The sequence below is a fragment of the Lutzomyia longipalpis genome, chromosome 2, assembly GCF_024334085.1.
Source record: "Lutzomyia longipalpis isolate SR_M1_2022 chromosome 2, ASM2433408v1".
NCBI classification, from domain to species: domain Eukaryota; kingdom Metazoa; phylum Arthropoda; class Insecta; order Diptera; family Psychodidae; genus Lutzomyia; species Lutzomyia longipalpis.
Genome location: NC_074708.1, coordinates 166,985 through 192,738, shown reverse-complemented (window position 1 = coordinate 192,738; position 25,754 = coordinate 166,985). Strand labels below are relative to the sequence as shown.

The 25,754-nt window shown below is 32.9% G+C and overlaps 3 protein-coding genes across 15 annotated transcripts in view; 1 reads left to right on the top strand and 2 right to left on the bottom strand.

Moving 5' to 3' along the window:
- The window catches only part of LOC129791155 (protein madd-4), an 85,283-nt gene extending 79,326 nt beyond the window's left edge, over positions 1-5,957 (bottom strand). For 3 of the 6 annotated variants that reach the window (XM_055829162.1, XM_055829166.1, XM_055829171.1), the window contains exons 1-2: positions 5,665-5,955; positions 5,454-5,553 (exon numbers count right to left, since the gene is read on the bottom strand). In XM_055829162.1, coding sequence (XP_055685137.1) covers positions 5,454-5,553; positions 5,665-5,739 — 175 coding nt within the window. In that variant the 5' untranslated portion in view covers positions 5,740-5,955. Of the gene's footprint in view, positions 1-5,453; positions 5,554-5,664 lie in introns of all 6 variants that reach the window. The other 3 variants (XM_055829164.1, XM_055829163.1, XM_055829165.1) reach the window with 2 other exon arrangements.
- Positions 1-25,754, bottom strand: part of LOC129791160 (ethanolaminephosphotransferase 1) — a 245,240-nt gene that overhangs the window by 84,191 nt on the left and 135,295 nt on the right. The gene's annotated exons all lie outside the window — the stretch shown is intronic.
- LOC129791153 (multidrug resistance-associated protein 1) lies at positions 3,550-25,649 on the top strand. 8 transcript variants are annotated; one of them, XM_055829153.1, is made up of 15 exons: positions 3,550-3,662; positions 6,287-6,332; positions 6,557-6,856; positions 6,927-7,205; positions 7,512-8,549; positions 9,527-9,673; positions 10,649-10,733; positions 10,806-11,631; positions 12,009-12,364; positions 13,491-13,678; positions 13,824-13,856; positions 23,156-23,268; positions 23,340-23,444; positions 23,654-24,542; positions 24,616-25,649. In XM_055829153.1, the coding sequence occupies exons 2-15, from the start codon at positions 6,303-6,305 to the stop codon at positions 24,805-24,807; spliced, it is 4,581 nt and encodes a 1,526-aa protein (XP_055685128.1). In that variant the 5' UTR covers positions 3,550-3,662; positions 6,287-6,302; the 3' UTR covers positions 24,808-25,649. The 8 variants fall into 8 exon arrangements, with proteins under 8 accessions (XP_055685128.1, XP_055685130.1, XP_055685131.1 ...); XM_055829155.1 differs by lacking the exons at positions 13,491-13,678; positions 13,824-13,856 and adding an exon at positions 22,465-22,685; XM_055829156.1 differs by lacking the exons at positions 13,491-13,678; positions 13,824-13,856 and adding an exon at positions 20,836-21,056.

Sequence of the window (25,754 nt, the reverse complement as noted above, 5' to 3'; positions counted from 1 at the left end):
TCGAGGAATCCCTCAATGAGGTATCCCCTCTTTCTGGCCTCCACAAGAATCCTATCTTCTCCAACGTCTAAACTGATTTCCTTCGCCGAAACACATTCAGGCATATGGAATTCCGCTACAATCTTCTCAGCATCTCCCTTTCGTGGCTCCACAATGATCCTGTAACTGGGCTTCTTCGTATTTGCCTGCGAAACAGCCAATTTTGTGGGATTTGTTCGATATTTTGCCTCCTGCTGCTTCTTATTGCTAATTTGCTTTGCTTCCTTATTCTTGGACATTGCTGATGCATCGAGTTCCTGTATTAATTGCTTCCCTCCATCATCACCACCAGGACCCCCGTAGTACGTCGTGACACTCTCAACATCTCTATTTTCAATACGATGCGTCGTGAGTGTTCCCACGCATTTTCTATTCTTCAGAATTATCCAATTGTTATCCTCACACGGCATCCCATACTTCACATCAACTGCCTCAAAAACAAGTGCTGTGAGAAAATCCCGGAAGAGTTTCATTTTCTCAATTTTATCAAAGAACCCCGAATTGATGGCAATATCACAAACTTTTGCATCATTTCCTGCCTTATCCTTTGTTGTTCTTGGCTCTCCAATACTCATGGGGATCTTATAGGAATTTGGTGTATCCGAATTGAGAATATTCATTAATTCAACCTCAGTAATGTCTTTTGGTGCTGGAATATCATCAGTATGACAAATATTTATAAACAATTTCTCCCCATTTTCCTTTCTGAATGCCTTCATGCAGTACCCTAAAAAAATTAATTAATATATAGAAAAATCTCTTATAGAGAAAAAATCCCCTCAAAATATTCCCGGAAGTAATTATCAAATTAATTTTTCATCTCTCTTGTGACACACCAACATTATAATTCACACCGATTATGTAGGTACCTGCTGCTTGTGGAGCTCACATAAGTTCTATAGGGCACATTATATGGCATTCCAAAGTCTTTGTGGAAATTCGCGCGAAAAGTAAATATATTTACTCAATGATTTATCTTTTCATTGAAAATTCAAATAAAATCTTTAAACTGCTTGTTGTTTATTTTATTTATTTTTTGCACAGTCATCTGTTTATTTAACAATTTTAAAGTTATTTATTTGCAAAATTGTGAAAGTTTGCAAATAAGCAAGCGGTAGCCAATGAAAATTCTTTGTCCAATTTTATTCTTTAAAATTTAACATCTTTCCTTTCCGCTTTTCCGTCTTAAACAGATTTTATCATTTAGCAATTGTGCATTATATTTAGCTTATCAATATCCGCGCGGCTTAACCTTTCTCTCTGTCCAATTCTAGCCCACGGTATTCTAGGTACAATTGTTGGTTTTCCATTAAATGAAAAAGCCATCCTGTTGTAGTGCATAATGCTGTCATAATCATATTCAATGCCAAATTGTGTTGTTTTATAGATTTTTTGAAAATTCTTCTTATAACGTCGTAGCATATTTTTCCATATGATTCTAACATAATTATCACGATCTATTGCACTTTGTTGATGAAAAAAACCAATAGTATGAAGTAATTCATGCATTATTATTCCTACTTTAAAGCATCCATATCCCACGGGATATGGAGCTAAATTCAAACGTTGTACCTTTTTATGGTAACCAACAGCTGAAAAACATCCATTATTAGTACCCTAAAAAAGTACATATAAAAGAAATTTGTTATTATGTCAATTTGTTGGATAATTAATAAATTAAATCTCACAATAATATTAACATAATATTCATCCTCGTTGGTTTTCTCCCTAAACTTCACACATGAAACATTTTCAATTCTTTTTTGGGCTTTTCTAATTTGTTTCTTATGCGCAACACTAAAATGTTCACATATTGAGTAGACGACGGTATTATTTGGCCATCGGTATTTATTATATTTTTGAACATTCCTTGAGAAAATGTTGAACATCTGCTCATCCGTGAGGATCATATCACCCTCAAAATATCCTGCTTCTTCCACAATATTTTCATCATCTTTTTCTCCTTTAAGAAAATTTATTTCTTTTTTTTAAGAAACAAAATTTCATTTTAAAGATACTCACTTAATTCTTTAGAATGACTTATGTTGAGAGAATTAGATATTATTGTTAGAATAATTAAAATTGGAAAAATCATGATAAAAATTGAGACTTTCAGTTAAGTTTTTTTTAAGAACTCAACTCTATAAGAAAGATTTATCCCTTATATACTTGCTGATAAGAAAATAATATACAACCTAATCAAATTAATATTTCTAATAAGCATTGCTATATCGTTTCTTCACGCTGATAAAGTAAGGTCTGTCTGTATGTCGCCAAAAGATTTTTTTTTCTTATTTAAAAAAAATAATAATTAAAGAGGAAAAATTTGTTGTAATATAATTTTTGGTATAAATTTTCAACAATTCTTTCCATTAAACATTCCCATAAGGTTTTGCCCTATGCATATTTACAATTTTACCTGTGTATGTATTAAGCACATAAATTACATAATACCGGTCAGAGTTTTTACGTTCTGTTTAGTTCCATTCTTATTGTTTTTTTTTTATTTCCATTGCTGAGAGAGCATAATTTGTGAATCATTCCCCACTTGAAAAATTCTGACCTCCTGTCTTCACCGAGTGAACCAATGAAAAATCATGTTGATTGTACAGCCAAATACGAGAAAGAGATACACAAATTTCAGGTAATTTACCTGGAGGGATTGTACCCTCAAATATTTCATATATAACTTATTTTTGTTGTTGCCTTCCGAGTCCGAGGGTTCTTGGGTGGTGGTGTTCAATTAGTAATTTTATAAGGGGGAAGTATGTGTGACCCTCAATGGTTTTGTCTGTAAAGAAAATCTTTCTGGGAATATGTAGTACAGATACCTACCTACATACAAGTTTATTTTTTTCGATTGTTGTAAGTTTGTAATTAAAGTGGCATTCGCGTGATTATTCTCCGGCAAAGTGTCTCCGAGAAGAGAGTCTTATTTTGCCGGCAAACATGATGAATTTCGATATACTTTATACGAACGAATGTATTGGTATTTTTCTCTTCTTACACAATCCCCTCATTAGTTGTATCAGTAAACGATAAATAATGTACCTAACTTAAAGATACAAAATAGTAATTTAAAATAATTAATTGGATGAAGAGGGAATTTATTAAATATATGTATATCAAAATGAATTAATTTTTCACATTTTTAAGCGTTACTGCAAAATCCCTTAAATGAAATTTTTGCTGTCTCAGTATTTTAGTCAAATCATTTTTTAAAAAAATCCTATAAAAAGAAGTTAGCATAACGCTGGAATCACAAAGATTTGAAATAATTGAAAAAAATGGTGGTAAAAGGAATACAAAAACTAATCCGGGAAGGACCTCACAAAACCGTCTTTTATATCATAAAGGTCATAAAAGGATTAATTAAAATAACAATAATTTCAACTAAAAGAGCATTCTTGAAGCTTCTTATCGTGCCCCGCCACAACTACTACACGGAATGGAGTGATATTCAATGGGGGGGACCTTCACAATATCATTCACATTGACTCCAACCACACTCAGTCAGTTACTCTTGAGCAACGGATACGTTTGGAAGCTTCCCAGAAATCTTCTTGGTTAGCTTTTCGTCGCTACTTGTGGGTTTCTTAAATAAAGTGGTGGGGAAAAAATTGGTGAGAAAGTGCTTCAATGTTGTATACACATAATTTTCACTTTAAAAGACCCACATATTGATATTTTTTATGTGTCTTCCAAAGCGCGTATAATTTTGGGTTGATTTAATTGATCTGAATCCACTATCTGGTGCGTTTCCACACACAAATTCCAATTGAAGAACATTGTGTCTCAATGAGTGTGCGAGAGAAGCAAAAGAATCAGTGACGTTATTATTCTCTGGCTTCCTCTCGTCATTTTTCATTTTTTTTGTTACTTTAATTCAACACACACGCCATGGATAAAAAATCATGATTAAAGAGTGGCTCAATTGAGGTGTTTTAATTTGCGATTTTCTTATCTCTTGAATTGGTTTTAGAAGTGATCTTGAAAAGGTTCAACAATCATTAAACGTTTAGTTCCTGTCTTGTGTTATTCTCAGATGAATTTGATATAATATTGTGAAATTGTGACAATGAGTCAACAAAAAGTATAATTTTCTAGAAGTTTTTTGTTCTTTAACGATGACCTTTACCGGTTATGTTCTAAGTTTTCTTTAGATTTTACTTTAGGCAACATATTTCAATGAATAAAATAATTTAAAGACACCTGAGTTGGTACACGGTGTGTGTTCTTGCTTGAAGTTAATTTTGTGCTTCAGAAAAAAAGGTGAAAAAATTCTTAAAACCTGTTCCCGAAAAGCCACAAATCCGTGATTTTTTGCTCATTTTTTTTTAACTTCTACAAGCGCAGCATCTCTGTGAATCTTCACCTTTTTGTCCACCTTTTTTCCACTCATTGTTGCTTTTTTTCGTATCATCTCCCTTCTTTGGAAATATTCTTGAAATGAGGAAGTTGCTGGATACTTTTTGAGAGAAATATGTAGAGAACTCCCAACGTGAAAATCTTGTTGTATAATTCCTACATCTTCAAGTGCCACAGAGATGATGATTTTGTGCTTCTGCCTTGCATATGATTGTGAAATTTGAATACTCTTTTGGTCTTTTTTGTCGTCTCTTTTTTTTGCTCAAATAAATAAACCGACAGTTGGGATTTTTTTGCCATGTGTATGAGAATCGCTACAATGAGTGACGATTGTACCTACCTACATATATTTTCCACTGATAAGATGGCCTTTTATCTAAAACTTCATCCAATGTATGGTATGTTATTGAGGGCGAATTGTCGTCGGTATTGGTTGGAAAGAAGAATTAATTGATTCTGATTAAATCTTCCCATTTTTTCTCACACATTGTTTGCCATTCAATTGTGAGGGAATGAATGAATGCATTGATTGATTTCTATTCGGTAAATCGTTAAATTGAATCTCTTTTAAATCATCCCGCATACAAACTACCTTGACATGTGGAGTTTTTCCTTCTACTACTTGTGTGTTCTCAAATATTTTTATCGATCTATCTTCCCACACATTTGTGTCTGTTCTACCTGTGAGAGAAAATGCTTTGTCACCTTTTCCGCGACATAAAGCGGGGGATAAACAGATAATTGCGACAAGCAGTGATAATGTGCCTTTAGACAGAGAGAATCTCACAATAAGCAAATCAAATTGCTTGCTAATTAAGACAACTTTCCTGCACAAAAATTTAACTTTGCAACCAGCAATTTTGAGTGATTTAAAAAACCAGCTTTATCAATTCTTTAGCTGATAATTTCTCACCATATAACAATCAATTAGCTCTATTGGTGGACACGCCTGGTAGACACATTGTGACGAAATTTCATGGGGCGCGTGTGCTTTGTGAACAAAAATTCTTACTCCCGGATTTATTCAAAAGTTCAGTGTCACTCACCTGCCTTGGGTTTCACAATTTTATACTGTGCGCCCGCCTGTGGAAGCAAATTAGCATCTGGTTGTCCAAAAATTGTATTGATCTCCTCTTCCAAGTCATTCTAGAGAGACGAGAAAAAATATATTTTCCTATAAGATTTTATACAGCCAGAAAGGCAAAAGAGGCAAAAGCACAAAAGAGAAAAAAAAAGTGAGGTTAGAAAGTAGTTTACCTTGACAAAACGCAAATTCTCCTCGAGAATTGATGAATCCGAATCTAAAAATATTCTATTCTTCTTACTGGACATCTTTTGCACTTCTTAGCACACTCCGCAAGTTGTTTTTAATGTGTTTTTGTGGTAAATTTTGTTGGAACAGAAAAAGTTTATTCTTCGCACTGCTGTTGTGTGTTGTTTTTTGACAGCTGCGGTCAAGTTCACTTCACACACATCGAGGGGTTTCGCAAAGCTTCATGAAATTTTGCAAAAAATACAAAATTTCAGAAGTGTATTGAAATAAATACTTTCTTTTTATTTGTAAGATCTTGAGTATTTCACGTTCTCTATAATTTTCAATGCTTTTATATTAATTTTATTTAAGATATTTCACAGAATCAAGATATTTTTTTTTCAATGGTCTTCGAATAAGAATGTTTTTTTTTTTTTATTATACACATTATTCTTCAATTTCTTGTCCACTGATACTGCTTATCTCAATTTATACAATAGCTTCACCCCATTGTCTTTTACGTGAATTTTTCAAGATATTTTGTATAATTCAAAGTTTCATTGTAAATAAAAAAATATAGAATTTTTCAGTAAAATTTCATGACATTATGAAAATTTCATCCAATAGGTCAAGTGCAGGAATTATGGACGAATTTTGCGGTTCGGATTTTTGGGTGAGTTATTTTTCTCGCATTTTCTCAAATAAAAAATCTTCAATCTCTCATGAAAATGATTAAAAATACTTTCAAAGGGATAACTTGAAAGCTTGGCACTGTTATGCAATGCATTTATTTAATTTTCATTAAATGAGGGTGTATCCTAACCTCATTTCCGAGACATTCTCTTCTCACCAGAAGGAACTTTGTGGTCAATTTGGAATTTCTTATTTTCCTTGCAGGATGCCAATTTAACTTGGCACACCAATGAACCAGATTTAACCCCATGTTTCCAGCAGACTGTACTTATTTGGGCCCCATGCGTTTTCCTGTGGGCCTTCTCCCTCATTGAAATCTACTACATTCGCTCGAGTCGGAATCGCGATATTCCCTGGGGCTTCCTCAATGCAGCCAAAGTCGCCGTGACCTGTGCCCTTGTTATTCTCACCACTGTGGACCTCATAAAGGCTATTGTGATTCAGGAGGATGCTGAAGTCTTTGCTGTTCACTTCTACACGCCTGTCATAAAAATTGCATCATTTGTAAGCACTAATAGAAAACATTCCGGAAGTTATCTGGGCTTTCTAATAATGGGATTATTTACTCTTTCAGGTACTTGCGGGTGTTCTCATGTTCTACAACAAGAAACACGGCTTACAAACATCAGGATTGCTGTGGCTGTTTTGGTTTTTCCTCATGATCTTCGCCATCCCACAGTGTAGGTCTGAGGTGCGCAACAGCAATATGAGATCCACCCTGGGAATTGAGGATTCATGGGCTGAATATCGATATGTCAGCTTCATGATTTACTTCACATTTGTCTGTGAGATGTTTCTTCTTAATTGCTTTGCCGATAAACCTCCGCGGGTGACGAATTACGATAAGGATGAGGTAAGAAGTGTTCTTATCATTCTGTTTATTTGTTTTTTTTTGCAATATACCTTTACGTCATTTTCAAAAGGCACAACCACTGCTTTCTGAAGCTCAAAATGTATTTCTTATCCCGTACACGCTTTAGGGCGTGATTTGATAGGGAAGCGCATGCAGAATGAGTTTCATTCTTTCTCTATCAACAGTTTATCAGGGAATTATGAATAATTTTTTGTTATGATAACACATTCATTCACATTTTGTTACAATTTAACACGCATTGATAAGAAAAAAAATTATTTATTCATTAACAATTTTTTTTTGCAGAAACCTTGTCCGGAATTATCGGCAAGCTTCCTTTCACGAATGTTCTTTGCGTGGTTCGATCCACTTGCATGGCAAGGCTTCCGGAAGCCATTGGAGAATAGTGATTTGTGGAATATGAAGCCTGAAGACTCAGCCAAGGAGGTGATGCCACTCTTTGCCAAATACTGGAATAAAACACTCGCAAAGACGGCTGAGAAGAACAAACCAACCCCACCGAAGGCAACATTCTCCAAGGATTCAGCCAGTGTGAACTTCACGAAGCCCAAAGAGAGGAAAACAGCTTCAATTTTGCCCGCAATTGTAAAAGCATTCGGTCCAACATTCCTCTTTGGGGCAATGCTGAAACTTTTCCAAGATATTTTGACCTTTGTGAGTCCGCAAGTTCTACGATTGCTCATTAACTTCGTCGGTACGTCTGGGGATGAGAATCCAGAGGAGGATTGGAAGGGTATCTTCTATGCCGTGCTCCTCTTTGTTGTCGCCTCAACGCAGACTCTCTTCCTGGCACAATACTTCAACAGGATGTTCTTTGTGGGCCTTCGTATTCGCACAGCGCTCATTTCGGCGATTTACCGGAAGGCTCTGGTGCTATCAAACAGTGCCCGAAAGGAGTCAACTGTGGGTGAAATTGTTAATCTCATGGCAGTGGATGCACAGAGATTTATGGATTTAACGGCTTACATTAATATGATTTGGTCAGCACCACTGCAAATTGCCTTAGCCCTGTACTTCCTGTGGGACATCCTCGGGCCATCCGTCCTTGCGGGATTGGCTGTGATGATAATTCTCATCCCAGTGAATAGTGTTATTGCGAATAAAGTGAAAACTCTGCAAATTCGGCAAATGAAGAATAAAGATGAGCGCGTGAAGCTCATGAATGAAGTGTTAAGTGGAATAAAGGTGCTCAAGTTGTATGCGTGGGAGCCGAGTTTTGAGAAACAAGTGCTAAGTATTCGTGAGAGGGAGGTGCAGGTACTTAAGGAGCAAGCCTACCTCAATGCTGGGACATCATTCATCTGGTCCTGCGCACCATTTTTGGTAATGTATTCCATTTGATTTTCTTTCATTTTATTTTTACTTCAATTCTCTCTTCCTTGTGCCAAATATTACTGGAAAAATTCCTTCTATTTTTTTTGCGAATATTTTTAATTTTAATTTTCATTATTTTGTCATAATAAATTTTATATGTATGTGTTTTATTGCAAGAAAGACAAAATTCGTCAATTACTTTTATTGCCTGTTAAATCGTAAAAAAAAACAATTATAAAATAAAATTTTTATGTTTTTGCCTCTTCTGTATTCGAACCAATGATTTCTTGGGCGCAAACTATGAGTCCTTTAACCATTGCGCCACTTGTTGTCCTTTTGCAAAATAGAAGGAATTTAAAATTTGCCTTTTTTCCTCAAATCATTTTCTCATAAATCGTATTTTATTAATTTATCAATGAGTTGTTATATAAAAAGGTGGCCATAGTTACATTTGCAACTTATGTGTATTCTGGAGATGAAAACATCCTGACACCGGAAAAAGCCTTCGTCTGTTTGACTCTGTTTGATATCATTCGATTACCTCTGGCCCTCTTGCCCATGTTAATCGTTTACATGGTCGAGGTACAAAGCAAAAAAAACTTATTATTTTCTAAATTATTATTTAATTAGATTTAAAAATAAAATTTATTGGGTTTGCTACCTTCACTTCTTCCACCCTTTTTCTGGTGATTTTTTTTATCCACTTTCTCTATTTTTCTTTTTATCTATTTCTCTTTTTCCTGCGGGAATTAAGTGAAAAATTTTTTTTGCACATAAATCACCTATGAATCATCCACATGTTGAAGGGCAAAAAAAAAGAGTTGCTAAACTATGACATTAAAAAGATTTTTTTGTCATCCAAAAAAAATGATTTTATGAGTGAAGAGGAAAAGTGAATTGAGATGAACTAGAAAAAAATTGCGAAAAGTGTGAAATTAACACGAGAGCAAAAGAAAAATAATGTGTACAACGTAAATTAACTTCAGGTGGCTTTAATCACATTCGCTACGTATGTTTTGGTAGATGAGGCTAATGTTTTGGACGCATCCACGGCTTTCGTTTCACTCTCACTATTCAACATTTTACGTTTCCCTCTGTCCATGCTTCCTATGCTGATTTCTAATATGGTTCAAGTAAGTAGGACTTTCCCAACAAAAAAAAATTATTTTCTCTTTATCCTTCCTTCAAAATTTCCCTTCAAACTCTTCCATTCAAAACAACTTGGTATCGTTGCTTCTCCAAGGCATGAAATCTCTAAGAGTGAAAAACTCCCGTGATAAACTCCTGAAGGCTTTAGCGTATTAAAGAAACGTGAAAACCGGGAAAATCTTACGGGAGTTTATCACGAGAGTTTTTCACTCTTAGAGAATACAGTCCAGGAAGTTAATTCGGGTGTTTATTAATCGCTGAAATATTCTTCTTAAGAAGGAGATTCAATTATGTATTAAAATTCATTTAAATGACGAAAGACTCAATGCAAAGTTGTATTGAATGGCATATGAACACAGAGTTTGTGTGTTGATGAACAGGCACATCAGCAAATTGGTGGAATGTTTAAATTAGATAAAACTTTAACAGCACGATTGGACGTTGGCTAATAATCAAGATATTTATTTTTTTACAAGTGAACAATTTTTGTTTTATTAGTCAAGCCCCCGGGCAAGTGTGAGCTCACTTTGGATCATGTTGGTTTAGTTTTTGTTAGACTTAAAAAAAACTTTAGAGTCTGATAATTAAAAAGTATATAAATAAAAATAATTTTCTATATTTAATTCTAGGATAATTATTATAATTTAGCCAATTAAAATAAATATCTTGATTATCATTCTTTTTAAAATTTAAAATTAGTCTATTTGCAATATTTATCATGGATAAAAATATCAGAATAAAAGATAAAATACTTACTAAAAAGTATTGTTTTTTTTTTTAATTTTTAGTGGTTCGTTTTTTTTTAAAAAGCTTTTAAAATGAATATTTTCTTAAATTTTCAAATTTATAAACAATCTAACAATACTTTTTGGAAAGTTTGCAAAAAGCTTAGTGCTTTTGAAGAATATTTTACACACACCTTTTTTCCCTTTTTCTTTCTTTCTCATTTTAATAAATAGACAAGCGTTTCGGTGAAGAGAATAAATAAATTTATGAATTCTGAAGAATTGGATCCAACTAATGTTCAACAAGAACCAAAAGAAAGTAAGTTGTTGGAAAAAAAAGAAGAAGAAATTTTAAAGATTAGAATTTAAATGCAATTTTTTCTGTACACAGATGCAGCTCTTGTGATTGAAAATGGTCAATTTTCATGGGGTGGCGATGAAACTGTTCTCAGGGATATTAATATGCGTGTGGAGAAGCAAACAGTTGTAGCTGTTGTGGGTACAGTGGGATCAGGAAAGAGTTCCTTGGTATCTGCGTACCTGGGTGAATTGGAGAAGTTAATGGGGAGGGTAACAATTAATGGGACAATTGCCTATGTGTCCCAACAGGCGTGGATTCAGAATGCAACCCTTCAGGATAATATTTTGTTTGGCAAGCCAATGGATAGGAAACGGTATGAGCGTGTAATTGAAGCGTGTGCCTTAAAGCCAGACATTGATATGCTTCCGGGGGGTGATCAAACGGAAATTGGGGAGAAAGGAATAAATTTATCGGGTGGACAGAAGCAGAGAGTCTCCCTGGCGAGAGCTGTGTACAATGATGCTGACATTTACTTCCTCGATGATCCCCTGAGTGCTGTTGATTCGCACGTTGGGAAACATATTTTTGAGCAAGTTGTCGGACGTAGTGGGATGTTGGCAAAGAAGACGCGTCTCCTTGTTACGCATGGAATTACCTACTTACCCGATGTTGACTATATCTATGTGCTGAAAGATGGAGAAATTTCCGAATCAGGTGCCTATCAGGAATTGCTAAATAAGAAAGGTGCCTTTGCGGAATTCCTCATTCAGCATTTACAAGAAAACACTCCGGAAGATGATAAATTGGATGAGTTGAAGCAACAATTGGAATCCACGGTGGTTGATGAGGAATTGCGGGGGAAATTGGAGAGAGCCATTAGTCAGAGATCACGTAGTGAGAGTAATTCTGAAACAGGGTAAGTTGCATCTCTTATTTATTTGGTTGTTTCTTTTCATAATGAAATTTATTGCATTTCGTTATCACACAAACTTTAAAGCTCATGGCTTTATAATGTAGCGAATAAATGCATAAATTCGGAGAATTCTTATCATTTTGGCTTCCGTATTTATTTGTAGATAAAAACATGAGCTATACAAGTAGTAGGAGAATGGAAATGTTTTTCACATTTTAAAATTTATTAAAAGAAAATTTATTTACTTAAAAAGATTTAAGAACTTTTTGAGTACAACTCCGTAAAAGAATTAATATTAAACTGATTTAATTTTTTGCATTCTCCCAAAACTAGTTAAGGTATTAAAGATTAATAAAATTTCTTTAAAATTTCCTTTCAAGATCAATTCACGATACATCATCATCAAGAAGAAATTCTGAAGTATCAACAGATGGGAGTGTTTTGAGGCGTCGAACGCCAGAGAAGAAGGATGGTAATGCGAAGGAAAAGGAAAAATTGATTGAGCAAGAAAAGTCGGAGACGGGAAGTGTAAAGTGGGAAGTGTACAAGCACTACCTCCGAAGTATTGGTCTACTCTTGTCTGTGACAACAATCTTCCTCAACATGGTATTCCAAGGCTTTTCAATTGGTTCCAATATTTGGCTTGCACGGTGGTCAACGGATCCAAATGCAGGCAATGATACGGGAACACGAGACATGTACTTGGGTGTCTATGGAGCTCTTGGAGCTGGACAAGGTAAGTCGAAAATTAATATCCTCAGAAGATGTTTTTTTACTGCATTTTATCGAACACAAGACACAGTGAGAGGGAGAAAATAAAAATAGTGAATTATTTCCTCTCCTGCTGCACCCAAAATACACAGAAAAAAAAGTCCATTCACACAAAACAAAAATTCATTAATCATCAGTTTAGGCGCCCATATTAAAATAATAGAAAATAATTTAGATTAATTTATGAGAGAAAAGTGAGTGAATTTATTTCTCTTCAACTTTAAGATTTTCTTCTTTATTTATTTAACTATTTTATTTTCCTTTTCTTCGAGAATTTTAATGCAATTCCTTTCGAAAAGATTTCCATTTAGTGCTCATGTTTTAGCTCCTTTAGAGGTACTCGGTTTTTTTAGTATAGGTAAAAATGCATAAAATATTGCATTAAGGCATGTTGCTTGCATTATGCTTTAGAAGAATGTCTTTGTTCTTCCCTTCTTTCCATTTTTTTGGATGATTAAAAGTTCTTTTTATTTTTAGTTTTACTTTAATTTTTGTATAACAACGAAGCGAATCATTATATTAAACAGGAAATTGTTAACGGTTTTTTTTTAAATAAGCGAAGAATTAATTTTACAAAGTGATTCCATTTATTGAATCATTCTACTTGTTTACCATAGGAATTTATTCATCATTTATAAAGAGACACTATTTTAAATTTATTTTATTTACAGTATAATTTTGATTGCCATTCAAAAGATATTTTATAACATTTATTTTATCATAAATTTCCCAAATTTTACACCAATAAATAAATAATAATGATATCTTGCAAAAATAGTGTCTCAAAAATCGATAAGTGTAGCAGTTTTTTCATCAATAATGTGTCTAATTTCTTTCATTCACTATTTCTTCTTTTTTTTTAAATTCATTTTTTGTTTCTAAACCAAAATCATCAATCATTGAACATTAGCAGACTCTATTATTCTTATTTCTCTTCTTTTAAATTCATTTATCAATAACACAACATTAAACACTTTTTGCAATTTTTTTTTAACAAAAATATGCACACTTTTCTTGGAAGTAAGAGTAAACAACCAAAATAATAAAAAAAAGAAAAAGTATAATTATATTATAAAAAAAAAACAATTTAGCTTTAACAAACTTGCTGGCGTCCCTTATAATGGCGCTTGGATGTCTCTATGCGGCTCGTGACATGCACATTTTATTGCTCTCAAATGTCCTTCGTTGGGCAATGGAGTTGTTCGACGTGACACCAATGGGGAGGATAATGAATCGCTTCTCAAAAGATGTGGATGTGGTTGATAACATATTGCCTCAGGTAGCGGAATTATTTCTTTTTACATTCAAAAAGTTTTCATTTTTCTCTAAAAAAAAATATTTCTCAGCTTTTCTTTGAAAACAAAAGGAAGTAATGATATATTTTTTTCTTCCAAAATTTACCTTCTATTTGGACGTATCATCAGGTCATCCGTTCTTGGCTATTCATGTTTTTCTCGGTAAAAAAAAAGAAATATTTTCAGTTTTTACTTTTATAAGATTTTTCTACTCTTTCCCCTTGAAGAGGATTTCTCATCTAATTTCTTTTGAATATTGAGCATTGGGCATAATTTCTTTAGTTTTTGGGTCAATCGGTAAACGCGTCAATTTGTGAAGCAAAGGATTGTTCGTTCGAATCCCATGCAAATTGATAGATTTTTTTTCCAAGCCCAAAATATTTTTTAAAAAAAGTTAAATTTTTAATGGTTAGAAGAGAAATCTTTTCTAATTTTCCATTCTCTTTTAATTAATCTATTCCCATGAAAAAACAAATACTTGATTTACTCCTCCGATCTTACATAAAGGTCACAACATCTCGTTTCTTGTGCTTTTGACTGTTTTCGGATTTTCTAGAGTATCATTTTATTGAGTTAAAATTGTAGCTTTCTGTGTAGTCTGTCTGCAAGGAATTTCTTTATTGTTACAAAAGCTTGGTGATTGGTTTCTCCTATTGAAAAAAAAATCTTTCTCTCGGTAATTTGAATAAAGAGAAATGAAACTTTCGGTATGGATAAAAATTTTCTTGACTGTGCGTGTGATTTGTGATAATTTGTTTAGTTTTTAGCTTAATATTTTATTATATTCTTTAAAAAAATTGATGTTGCTTTATGTGTTGTTTTTTTCCTTGGAAAAAAAATGAAAATCGTTCCTGAACTACCGAAAAAAAAAAACAAATCAGTGTTTAGTGTATTTCTTTCGACACTGTCCCTGTATTTGGGTGCTCTAAGTGCTGCCCGTCTTATGCATGCACAATTGCTGAGAAGTGTCGTGCGAGCACCGACAACGACCTTTTTCGATGTTACACCCGTTGGACGGATCCTCAATCGCTTCAGCAAGGATGTCTCCGAAGTGGATAGTGATCTACCGGCTACACTTAGGGCTTGGGTTGCTTGCTTCTTTGGGGCAAGTTCTTTTTTTTTTAATTGTTTTGTCTTATAAATTAATTGTTTTCTAAACCCCCTGACCGCTACACTTTTCGATAGAGAATTTTAGATAGAGGATAAACGGTTGAAGACAAACGAATCTAGATGAGCCAAAATTCGTGACAATGGCTACAAAAATCGACTCTTAGGTTTGCTTTCTTAACAATTTGGTTAGAAGATTCTGCTGTTAGTTTGGGATTCTTTTTTAGTTTCTAAAAATTAATGAATTCTTTAAAATAATCGCAAAGAATTATTCTTAATACTTGTTCTAATACAAAACTGCTGATTAACAAAAATGATCTACTATTTTACAAAAAAAACTATTACGTACATACATAAAACCCACATTACACGTTCAATTATAAAAAATCTTTATCAAAAATTGCAATTTTAAACTTTTTTTTTATTAAAAAGTTAATGCAAAAACTTTTGCAGTTTTATCCATCTATTTGGGTGCCTTGGCCATAATTCTGGGCACTCTCAGGGCAACTATTCATATGCACGAGGAACTTTTAAGAAATATTTTGAGATTGCCAAATGAATTTTTTGATACAACACCAATTGGGCGGATTTTGATGAGATTTACAAATGATGTGAACACAATGGATACAAAACTGAGATTTCATTTAAGAAACTGCCTTGTCTATATTTTTCGGGTAATTTTTTAATTAATTTATGTGAAGTTTTAATCACCCGACACATTCGCGCAAAAACAGAGAAGTATTTTATAGACAAATCCTATTGGTGTTCAGTTAAACATTAATTTTCTATGAAGCTTTTTTCTGTAATCAAAGCGCATCTTTGGCACGATATTTTTATTTTTTTTTGCTGTTTTTTTCATTATTATTTAAAGTTTTGATGTCTCTGATATTTTGCATGAAGAGATTTCGTAATTATTAAAATTTGTTTTCGTTGTTGTATTAAAATAGAATAAGAAGAGATTAATTCGAAAGCTCACGTTTAGTCATTGGATTTAATAATTTTAAAAGAATTATAAGTATGTATTTGCTCATTTTGAGACACACACACACACACACTTCTACCCACACAATTAAATATTAAAAATATTCTTATGGAATAGTATTGTAGGACAACGTTTAATCTTTTAAAGATTTCATTTATCAATTTTTTCATTTTTTTATATTGAATATTTTAGAAGAATTTTTTTTTAATTGTTGAGATTTCAATACGAATTAAAATTAATTATTGAATTTTTATACATATTTAGCATAAGAATCAGTGATGTTATTTTTCTCCAACATTATGTTGCGTGTGAGACAAACTACCAAGTAATTCGATTATTTCTCCATTCGAATTGAGATTTCATCAATTTATTAATTTTATTAATTATAAAAAAAAGAATTAATACAAAAAAATATAAATAAATAATTCCAGCTTTGGCCTTCTTTTTCGGTGCCCTGGCCATTATTCTTGGTAGTCTCAATGCAACAATTCAAATGCACGAGGCACTTTTAAAAAACATTCTGAGACTACCAAATGAATTTTTTGACACAACACCACTCGGGAGGATATTAGCGAGATTCTCAAATGATGTGAACACAATGGATATAAACCTGCCATTTAATATAAGAAGCTGTATTATCAATATCTTCCGGGTAATTGATTTATAAAATAATATAAATCAAGAAACAAGATTTTACTTGCCAAGAAAATGATGTGAAAGACAAGAACAGAGAAGTAGTTTTAACATTTTATTCGTATTTAGAGCTTTTTTTATGATTTTTCGCAATGCTTTTGAGCTTTTTTTTTAAACATAGAATTTTGCTTTTTTTAACCTTATTTGAGAGCTTTTTTCTAACGCACAAATAACTGGGATTTCTTTACTTATAATTTGTACAAAATTGCATGAAGAGATTGGAAACATTTTGTAATAAAATATTGTTAAAATTTAATGAAATATCATCATTATAGGATTAGAGGCGTTCCGAAATTTAAAATTAATAAGTCATAAATTAACCATCATTTTTAGGAATAAATTTAAAATATACGTAATTTGAAGAATTCTTTGAGAATATAAAATTAAACTATCATAAATTCATTCAATTCATATAATCGCATAAGAAGCTTCTCATTTTGGTCCTTCAATAATTTTTTTACCTGTCGCCTCGGAATTTTCTTACATCAAAATATATCCTCGAATATCCTGATTATCGTTAAGGACTTATCAGGCTTTTGCTTCAAGAAAAAAAATCCGTAACGTCTGCCGTGTCGCAAGAAACGTTCAAGTTTCCTTTGAGAAAAATAAGGGAATATTGAGAATTTTATTTCTTTTCCAGCCTTGGCATCCCTCAGTGCTGGTCGCAGTGGTATTGCACCTCTTATGGGGACACTCCGTGCATCCATTGCTCTTCATAATTCACTTCTATTTGGCGTTGTGAGATGTCCAAATTTCTTTTTTGATATGACCCCAAGTGGTAGAATTCTTTCACGTTTCGCCAGAGACGTTGATACCCTCGATTCAGTTCTTCCTAAACAAATTTCAGATGTTGTTTATTGTTTCTTTGAGGTAAAAGCTCACACACATTTTACCTAAGGATTTTCGGTTAAAATAAATTCAAAATAATTTTGTGCATTTGTCATGTAAACGTTTATGAGCTTCTGCGGAAAATTCTCTTGCTTTCTGTTACGTGAAATTGTAGAGAATCCAAGAAAAGAAGTATTGGGGAAATTTTGGGATGAAATAAATTAAAAAATTAACGGAATTCGATCAATTTTAGTAATTTGTTTCGTTAGGAAAAATTGAATGAAGTTTTTTTCTTTTTAATAATTTCATACTTGCATAATTTTTTGCAAATTCCTTCAAAATGTGTTTAGTATTCATTCATTTTATCACTATTTCTGTCAGGATTTATTCAGATTATTTTTATTAAAAACCTTTAACACTTTTTAATTCTAAGTTCAAAAGAATTAGATTTCTTTTTACAAGAAGAAGTATAGAATATAAAAAAAATCTCACTGTACCCATAAAATTTTCAAATTCCCAAAATATAGGATGTTCCGTCCAAATATATAGAAGATTTAGATTAAATTAGTTGGTGTTCCACTTCGTGGCCAACACCAAGTATTGTAATCGTCGGAAAAACCGACCACCTCAGATCGGGCTCAAACTTGGTATGAGCACGTTTTAGACATCCCACATTACGAAAATGGTGGTGGAAAATTTTTGATCCGGCCGGCCTGCCGGCCTGCCGGCCTGCCGGTGGTCCAAACTTTGCCTTATAGCTCGAGAACGGTAACAGATAGAGACTTCGGGTTTGAAGTTTTCTATAGAAATGTGGGTGTAAAATTTCATTTTTTCGCATTTTCAAAATCCAAGATGGCCGCCATCCGCCATTTTGAAATACTGTCAACCACTTCCCTTACAGCTAGAGGTCTGAAATTTTAGTATGTTGTAGAGCTCAGTGAGACGTTTTCATCGACAATTCATACTCGAAAATCGGTCAAGCGGTTTAGCAAATATGGCGGCCTAAAGCAAAAAGTGTTTTTTCAATATAACTCGAGAACGGCTTGACCGATTTTGATCATCTTGGTATCAAATGAAAGGTATTGAGAAGCCCTACAACTGTCTAGAACATTCCAAGTTCCAAAAACGTCCGCAAGAGGCGCTAAAAACAAAAACAAAAATTGCCTAACTTTAAGGGGCAATATCTCCGAATCCCCATTAGGCAAATCTTTTAAATTTTGATATGTTGTAGCCTGACTAATAATCTTGTACCAGTCCGAAAATGAAGAAAATCTATGTCGCCGTTTAGAAGATATGGCCATTTGAAAAATTCTTGAATTTGAAAAGTTCTAAGAGCCATATCTCCTGAACTGCTTGTCCGATTTTGCTCAACTTGGTATCAAATTAAAGGTTTTGCAAAACTCTACAACTTTCTAGAACATCAGAAACCTCTAGAACTATTCCTTCATGATAAAAAATGCCAAAAACTGTTTTGGTGAAACAAAAATCCGCCATTTTGTGTTCTAGTGGTGACCTTGAAATGTATCGAAACATATGTCAGATTATAGCTTATTTCAATACCTTTCCATAACTAGTCAAGAAATTTCTGTAGGTTTTATAGAACTTGAGATATGACCATTTTTATGCATCAAATTACTGAATTTTACAAAAAAAATCAACTTTGCCTACTAATACTGATCACAAATCGTATTATAACGCATAAACTAACTTCTATACGTTGTGGGACACCAACTCTTATAACTGGACGCGTTATGATTGACTTTTTCTTCCAGCTATGGCATCCTTCATCAGCGATCTTGCACCACTTTTGGGAACCCTCCGTGCTTCGATTGCCCTTCACAATTCCCTCCTATTGGGCATTTTAAGGTGTCCAAATGTCTTCTTTGACATGACCCCAAGCGGTAGAATCCTTTCACGTTTCTCTAAAGATGTCGATGCCCTTGATTCTTTGCTTCCACGTCAAATTTCTGACGTTATTTATAGTTTATTTGAGGTAATACTTCCCCACAAGTTTTTGAATTTTAAACACACGAGAAAAATAATTATGTTTAGTTTATTTGTCTGCCATGTTTTATGTTTTATTAAGCTTATGCTGGAAGAATTTTGCTTCCTTTTTTTTGTTCTAGGAAGTACTAAAAAAGTCCTGATAATACCTACTGATATAAAAAAAAGTTGTCGAGAATAATCTATAGAACGCTTGTAATGTTTTGTGATCGATGAATTTGGAATATAATTTTTATTACTTTTTTTATTCTGATGGGCTTAGTTCTATCCCATAGACTTCAGAACCTGAGAAAATTCAGATGAAACTTTCAGTTTTTTATTCAAAAATAAATTCATTAGTTATATGATAGAATTAAAGTTTGCTGGAAGCTTTTTATTAATTAATTTGTTAAGACTGCAGCTTTAATAATTCTTTTAAGCCAGATTTTAGCTTTGCATCGCAATTAACCAAACTCACGTAGTATTATAGGGGCCATCATACTACAGCTCCAAATACTTAAAGCTTTTTAATCTCTAATAAAAGTTCAGCATTAAGTGCTTAGAGCTGTAGTGTGCTATTAAATCAGCAAAAAAGCTTTTATATTTTACCCAACCTATATGTAATTTCTGTGCTAAAAGAATGTCCTAAATGAAAGATGGGTGCGTCATTTTCTCTCCATTTTTTAACTTCATTTGAACTTAAAAAAAATGTGCATGTTACATTGTCGTAATTCATTAAAATTTTACAGAAGAGCTTCAATTTACAAACACAGACACAGCAGAAATATTTTTTCTCACAATTTAAGGTAAAATTTAACGAAATATTTCAAAGAATTCCAATTAAAAAAAAAATACTTTTCTATAAATTTTCCCCAATTTGAAGCTCTTCTGGGTTAGATAGATGAAAAAGGTCAATAAATTTACACACAAATAAACCAAAAAGAAATAAAAATTGTGAAATAAATTAATTTCAATTTAGAATAATTCATCTATTTAGGGGTTTTCTCATTCATTACGGATCTCCTGCCCTTCCTGGGTGGACTTAGTGCTGCCATTAAGCTCCATGGGGAGATGCTAGCAGCTATTTTGAGGTGTCCCAATGAATTTTTCGACACAACTCCCAGTGGGAGAATATTGGCGCGTTTTTCAAAAGACGTCGAATCCATTGATTTGATTTTACCACCAATTTTGAGTACACTCCTTTACTGTCTCTTTGAGGTATATTTTATTTCATTTGGAAAAAAATCCTTTAACTAAATTTATACTAACAAATTGACGCTGTAGATTAAACTAATTCACGTTATTCTTATATTTGCCTGTTGTCGTAGTTTGTGCATGAAAAGGAAGATATGTTTTAAATGGCAAAAAAAGTACAACAATCCATAATAAGAAAAACAATTATGGAGCAAAATGTGCGTGTCAAGGCAGTTCGCGTTGCAACAAATCGAATAAATTTAACCAAAAAGAAAAGAAAAATTCTTTTAAAACAATTTGTGAGTTCACCAAAAAAAAAATAAGATAAAAAAAATGTTCAATTTTATATTTTAGCAATAATGTCCTTCTTCACGGATTTTACACCACTTATGGGGACACTTTTTGCCGCGAAAAGGCTCCACAAGGTTCTTTTATGGGGTACAATGAGGGCTCCTCTTTCTTACTTTGATACAACACCCACTGGTCGAATATTGGCACGATTTTCAAAAGACATTGATACCCTTGATTCCATTTTGCCAAGGAATATTAGTGCTGTATACTATTTTTCCTTTGAGGTATTAATATTAAACTTTTTTTTTCTTTGAATTCTATTTCAGGACAGTTAGGTTTAACATTTCTCTATTATTGCGTCCTGAGTCCTGTACAGGGTGAAGGATTTTTGAAAAAAATAAATTTATATGTAGTTCTCAAGAAGGATATCTCATTTACACCTGATTTTGTACATACAGCGATAGGATAAAGGATGAAATGACTTTAAAAGGTTTTTTTGGGGTTATTTTGTACGTAAAAATAATTAAAATTGGAAACAAAAAAAAATAAGAATAAGAGCTAAAATTAATCCATTCCTATTCTCTCCACTATATAGGTAATAAAATTTTGCAAAGACAATGGTGATTTTTTTTCTTTTATCGTATTACTGTGTGTACAAATAAATTTAATTTAACTCTGAATAATAATTCGTCAACTATTTTTTTTTAAATTACAACTTAAGGAAGAGTAGGGCTAATTAAGTCAATTGAAATATATATTTCTCTCGAATTTATTGTCAGAGTTAAATTTATTCTTTGTAGACTCTTCTAATTTTAGTATACATATTCTTATTAGCAAGAAATTGTGCATGATAAAAAAATAATAATTTTCTTAGAAAAAAAAAATCTAAATTGTCTGTCTAATGTCTAACAAGGTATTTTTGTGACTAAAAATTTTTTAGTTTGTGGTTTTTCTTTCACTTAAAATCACTCGCACTTGCACTTTTATTATGCACCCACAATTAAATGAGAAATAAACAAAGAAATGATCCTCTTGTGATCATGGTTCTAAAGAAAGAAAATATTTGTAGCTGCTGTATCGTATTTTGTTGATTTGGCCCCAGCCCTTGGGGGTCTAATGGCAGCTGTTGCTATACATAAGCAATTGCTAAGAAATATTTTGCATTTACCATCATCTTTCTACGATACAACACCAATTGGACGAATTTTATCAAGATTTTCCGAAGATACTAACATACTCGACCAAGAGCTGCCCTATTTAATTGATGGGATTTTATATGTGATCTATGAGGTATTTAATACCAAGAAGTTGGTTAAAAGAAAAGATTTTTTACGCACTTTTTTTTACACAAAACTAACATGATTTATTATGTATAGAAAAGCTTTGTTTGTCGTATGTATTTCAACACACAAAACTCACCAAAAAAATTAATAATTTTACTAACAATGATGTTGTTTATTAGGAGGAAGAGAAAGAATTATAGAACCCTTAATTTAAAAGGAACACAATATACAATGAAAGACAGAAAATCACAGCCATACAAATCCCTTCATTTTTTTTATTTAAATTTGAAATTTCTTCTTCAGACAATAGGGACTTAAGTCTCAAGTCTGAAGAGGTGAAAAAAAATTGTCTATGAGTTGAAAATCTGAAAGAATATTTTGTTATTGTCTCTGCCATAAAATTTTGCAGCTTTTGCACGAGTTGCATTCGATGTGACGCTTCTTCTGGCTTGCTGGAGTGCTGCTGTTAAGATGCACAATTATTTCCTTAAAAATGCCCTCCATCTGCCCATGGAGTTTTTCGATACAACTCCATTGGGGAGAATTTTGTCGCGTTTTTCAAAAGATACCGATATTGTCGACACAAAACTCCCCGAGTTGTTGCTTGATTGGATTGTTTGTGCCATGGAGGTACTTTTAAAAATAAATAAATTTATTCTTTTTTTTTTAATCAATTTGTGTCATAAAGAAGATCCTTTAAAAAAAAGCATGTAGGTCCTTTAAAGTTTAGGGCATAAGGATTATAGTATTTTTTTTTTAAATTGATATTGTGTTCCCAAAGAAAAATAATTTCTAAAAAAAAATAAGTTTTTGTAGCCATTGTCAGTTGAATTCTCTTTTATTCAAAAAAAAAAAAGAAAGAAACTGGAGAGAGAATGTAAATCAAGTATTTAAATTTATGTGTTTTGAGATCTTTCTTGATGTTTTATATTAGTTTTTCTTTGTTTTGTGATGTGATCCTTTAAAAAATGAACTTCCATGTATATTTTTTAAAATATTTTTTAAGAATTATTTTGTTCTAATATTTTTCCTTTTTTTCTCATCCTCTTATTCGAAAATGGATTTATTCTGAAAAAAAAAATACAAAAAAAAATATCTAGGTCCTCGCCACTCTGGTCGTAATCAGTATTTCAACACCACTCTTTGTTGCTGTTATCGTCCCAATTGGACTTTTGTACTATTTTGTTCAGAGATTCTACGTGGCTACATCTAGGTTTGATCTTTAGAAATATTTTTATTTTATTGAACAATATTTAAGAAAATATTTTTTCTTTGTGCAAATAGGCAATTGAAAAGACTGGAATCGGTCTCAAGATCACCAATTTACTCGCATTTTGGTGAAAGTATCACAGGTGCTCAGACCATAAGGGCATATGGAGTTCAAGAAAGGTGAGAATTTTATTATTTTTTTTAAAGATTTTCATAAAAAAATGGTATTGATCCAGCTGAATAATTAATTGAGTGTGGTAATATCTATTTAGCTTTAAACTAATCAAATCTAATCTTAGTTTCAAATCTCATTTTTATTAAAGTTTCCCTTCAAAATGTAATCTAAGTAATTTTGTTCCTTTTTTTAAAATATATTTTCTCTGGAATAGATTTATTGGAGAGTCCGAGGCAAAGGTGGACTTTAACCAGGTGTGCTACTTTCCGAGTATCATTGCTAATCGTTGGCTGGCGGTACGTTTGGAAATGGTGGGGAATCTCATAATTCTCTTTGCTGCCCTTTTTGCTGTGTTGGGTCGTGAGAGTACCGATGAGGGCTCCGTTGGGTTGTCCGTTTCGTATGCCCTGCAAATCACACAGACCCTCAATTGGCTTGTTCGAATGACATCGGATGTGGAGACGAATATTGTGGCCGTGGAAAGGATTAAGGAGTATGCGGAGACAAAGCAGGAAGCCCCGTGGGAATTGCCAAATGCAACAGTCCCAACGAATTGGCCCGAAGTGGGAACAGTGGAGTTTAGGGACTTTCAAGTACGCTACCGCGAGGGATTGGAGCTTGTACTGCGTGGAATTAATTTTGTCGTTGATGGTGGGGAGAAGGTGGGCATTGTTGGGCGCACAGGTGCAGGAAAGTCCAGCTTGACATTGTCACTGTTCCGTATTATTGAATCTGCTGGCGGAAGTATTCACATTGATGGGCAGGATATCGCCAAATTGGGATTGCATACGCTGAGGTCACGTTTGACAATTATCCCACAGGATCCGGTACTCTTTTCCGGGTCACTTCGAATGAATTTGGATCCATTCAACACACATACGGACGATGATGTGTGGCGTGCACTGGAACATGCTCATTTGAGGGCTTTTGTAAAGGGTCTAACTGCGGGACTCAATCATGAGGTCAGCGAAGGTGGGGAGAATCTTTCGGTGGGTCAAAGGCAATTAGTTTGCCTTGCACGTGCCCTCCTGAGGAAGACGAAAGTTTTGATTCTCGACGAGGCAACAGCAGCTGTTGATTTGGAAACTGATGACCTCATTCAGGTGAGATTATCTTTTTATTTATTTTTTAATTTTTTTAAAGAAGTTAAGGCAATTAATAAAATTATTTCTTTAGCGTACAATTCGGACAGAATTTAAGGAATGCACCGTCCTTACCATAGCTCATCGTCTCAATACAATTATGGACTCAGACAAGGTGATTGTTCTCGATCGTGGCTACATTACGGAATTCGCGTCACCGAGTGAATTACTGCAAAATAAGAAATCTGCCTTCTACAGTATGGCCAAGGATGCCAATTTAGTGTAAGAAAAAGAAAAGAACAATTGTCCGCGTGTTTAAAACAAAGGTCAAGCGTGAATTTTTACTTAAAAAAAATAATTTACAATTTTCTACGGAATAAATATGCTCATTTAGAAAAAAAAAAGAAAAAGTTCTTACCGTGAGAGAAATCTCTTCAAAACAGGGATGAAAAGATGAATTTTCACGCAAAGAAAATTACTTTTTGAGGGTTTTGTTCTTCAAAAATTCATATAGCATTTTCCGTGCACTTAAAAAAAAGAGTTTTGTGATGATAAAATGTGAACAAATTTACTTACATTTGCGTGTCTTTTTTGCCACAAATTGAGATTTTTTTTTCAACTTAAAATGAATATTTTTTTTGCCAGTAAACAATTTATTTTCATTCTATATTTTTTTTTCCTTAATAAATGTAATAATAATTTTCTATAAGAAGTACTTATTATATATAGATAAAATGAACAAGAGATGAATTTCAATCTTTTTTTTTTAAATCTCATAAAACTGCCAAGAACAAGAGAATGATAACAAGTTTTTTGATTCATTGATAAAACGAATTTGCCGTGTTTTTTGTACCGTTCAAAAAGAACTTTGAAATAGTTTTTTTGTTTGTTATTTTTCCTCTACATTTAGTAGTTACAAAGAAAAAAAAAACAAAGTGCCTCATTGTAATACTTAACAATATATTTAAGTATATTAATTAATTATTATTGAGATGAGAGAGAGAGAGAGAAATACAGCTATTTTACTTTGTTAAAATAAAATCCCTACAAAAGAAGTGATGATGGAAGGTTTAAAAGAGCAGGATAGAAACACTTTTTAAGGCAATAAAGTGTAATGCAATTCAGTAATATATTGCTTTTTGTGCTCTACTTTCACCCCACCCACACCCTACCCCCCTTTGATCGTGCAGAATGTTGCAAGAAAATTTATTTCTTAGAGGAAATCATTTTTCT

Bases quoted from the DNA above. Each gene is read 5' to 3' on its own strand.
- LOC129791153 (XM_055829151.1), top strand. From the start codon at position 6,303: ATGGACGAATTTTGCGGTTCGGATTTTTGG. The intron at 6,857-6,926 runs GTAAGCACTAAT...TTACTCTTTCAG, and splicing joins TCATAAAAATTGCATCATTT to GTACTTGCGGGTGTTCTCAT. The intron at 23,445-23,653 runs GTGAGAATTTTA...TCTCTGGAATAG, and splicing joins GCATATGGAGTTCAAGAAAG to ATTTATTGGAGAGTCCGAGG.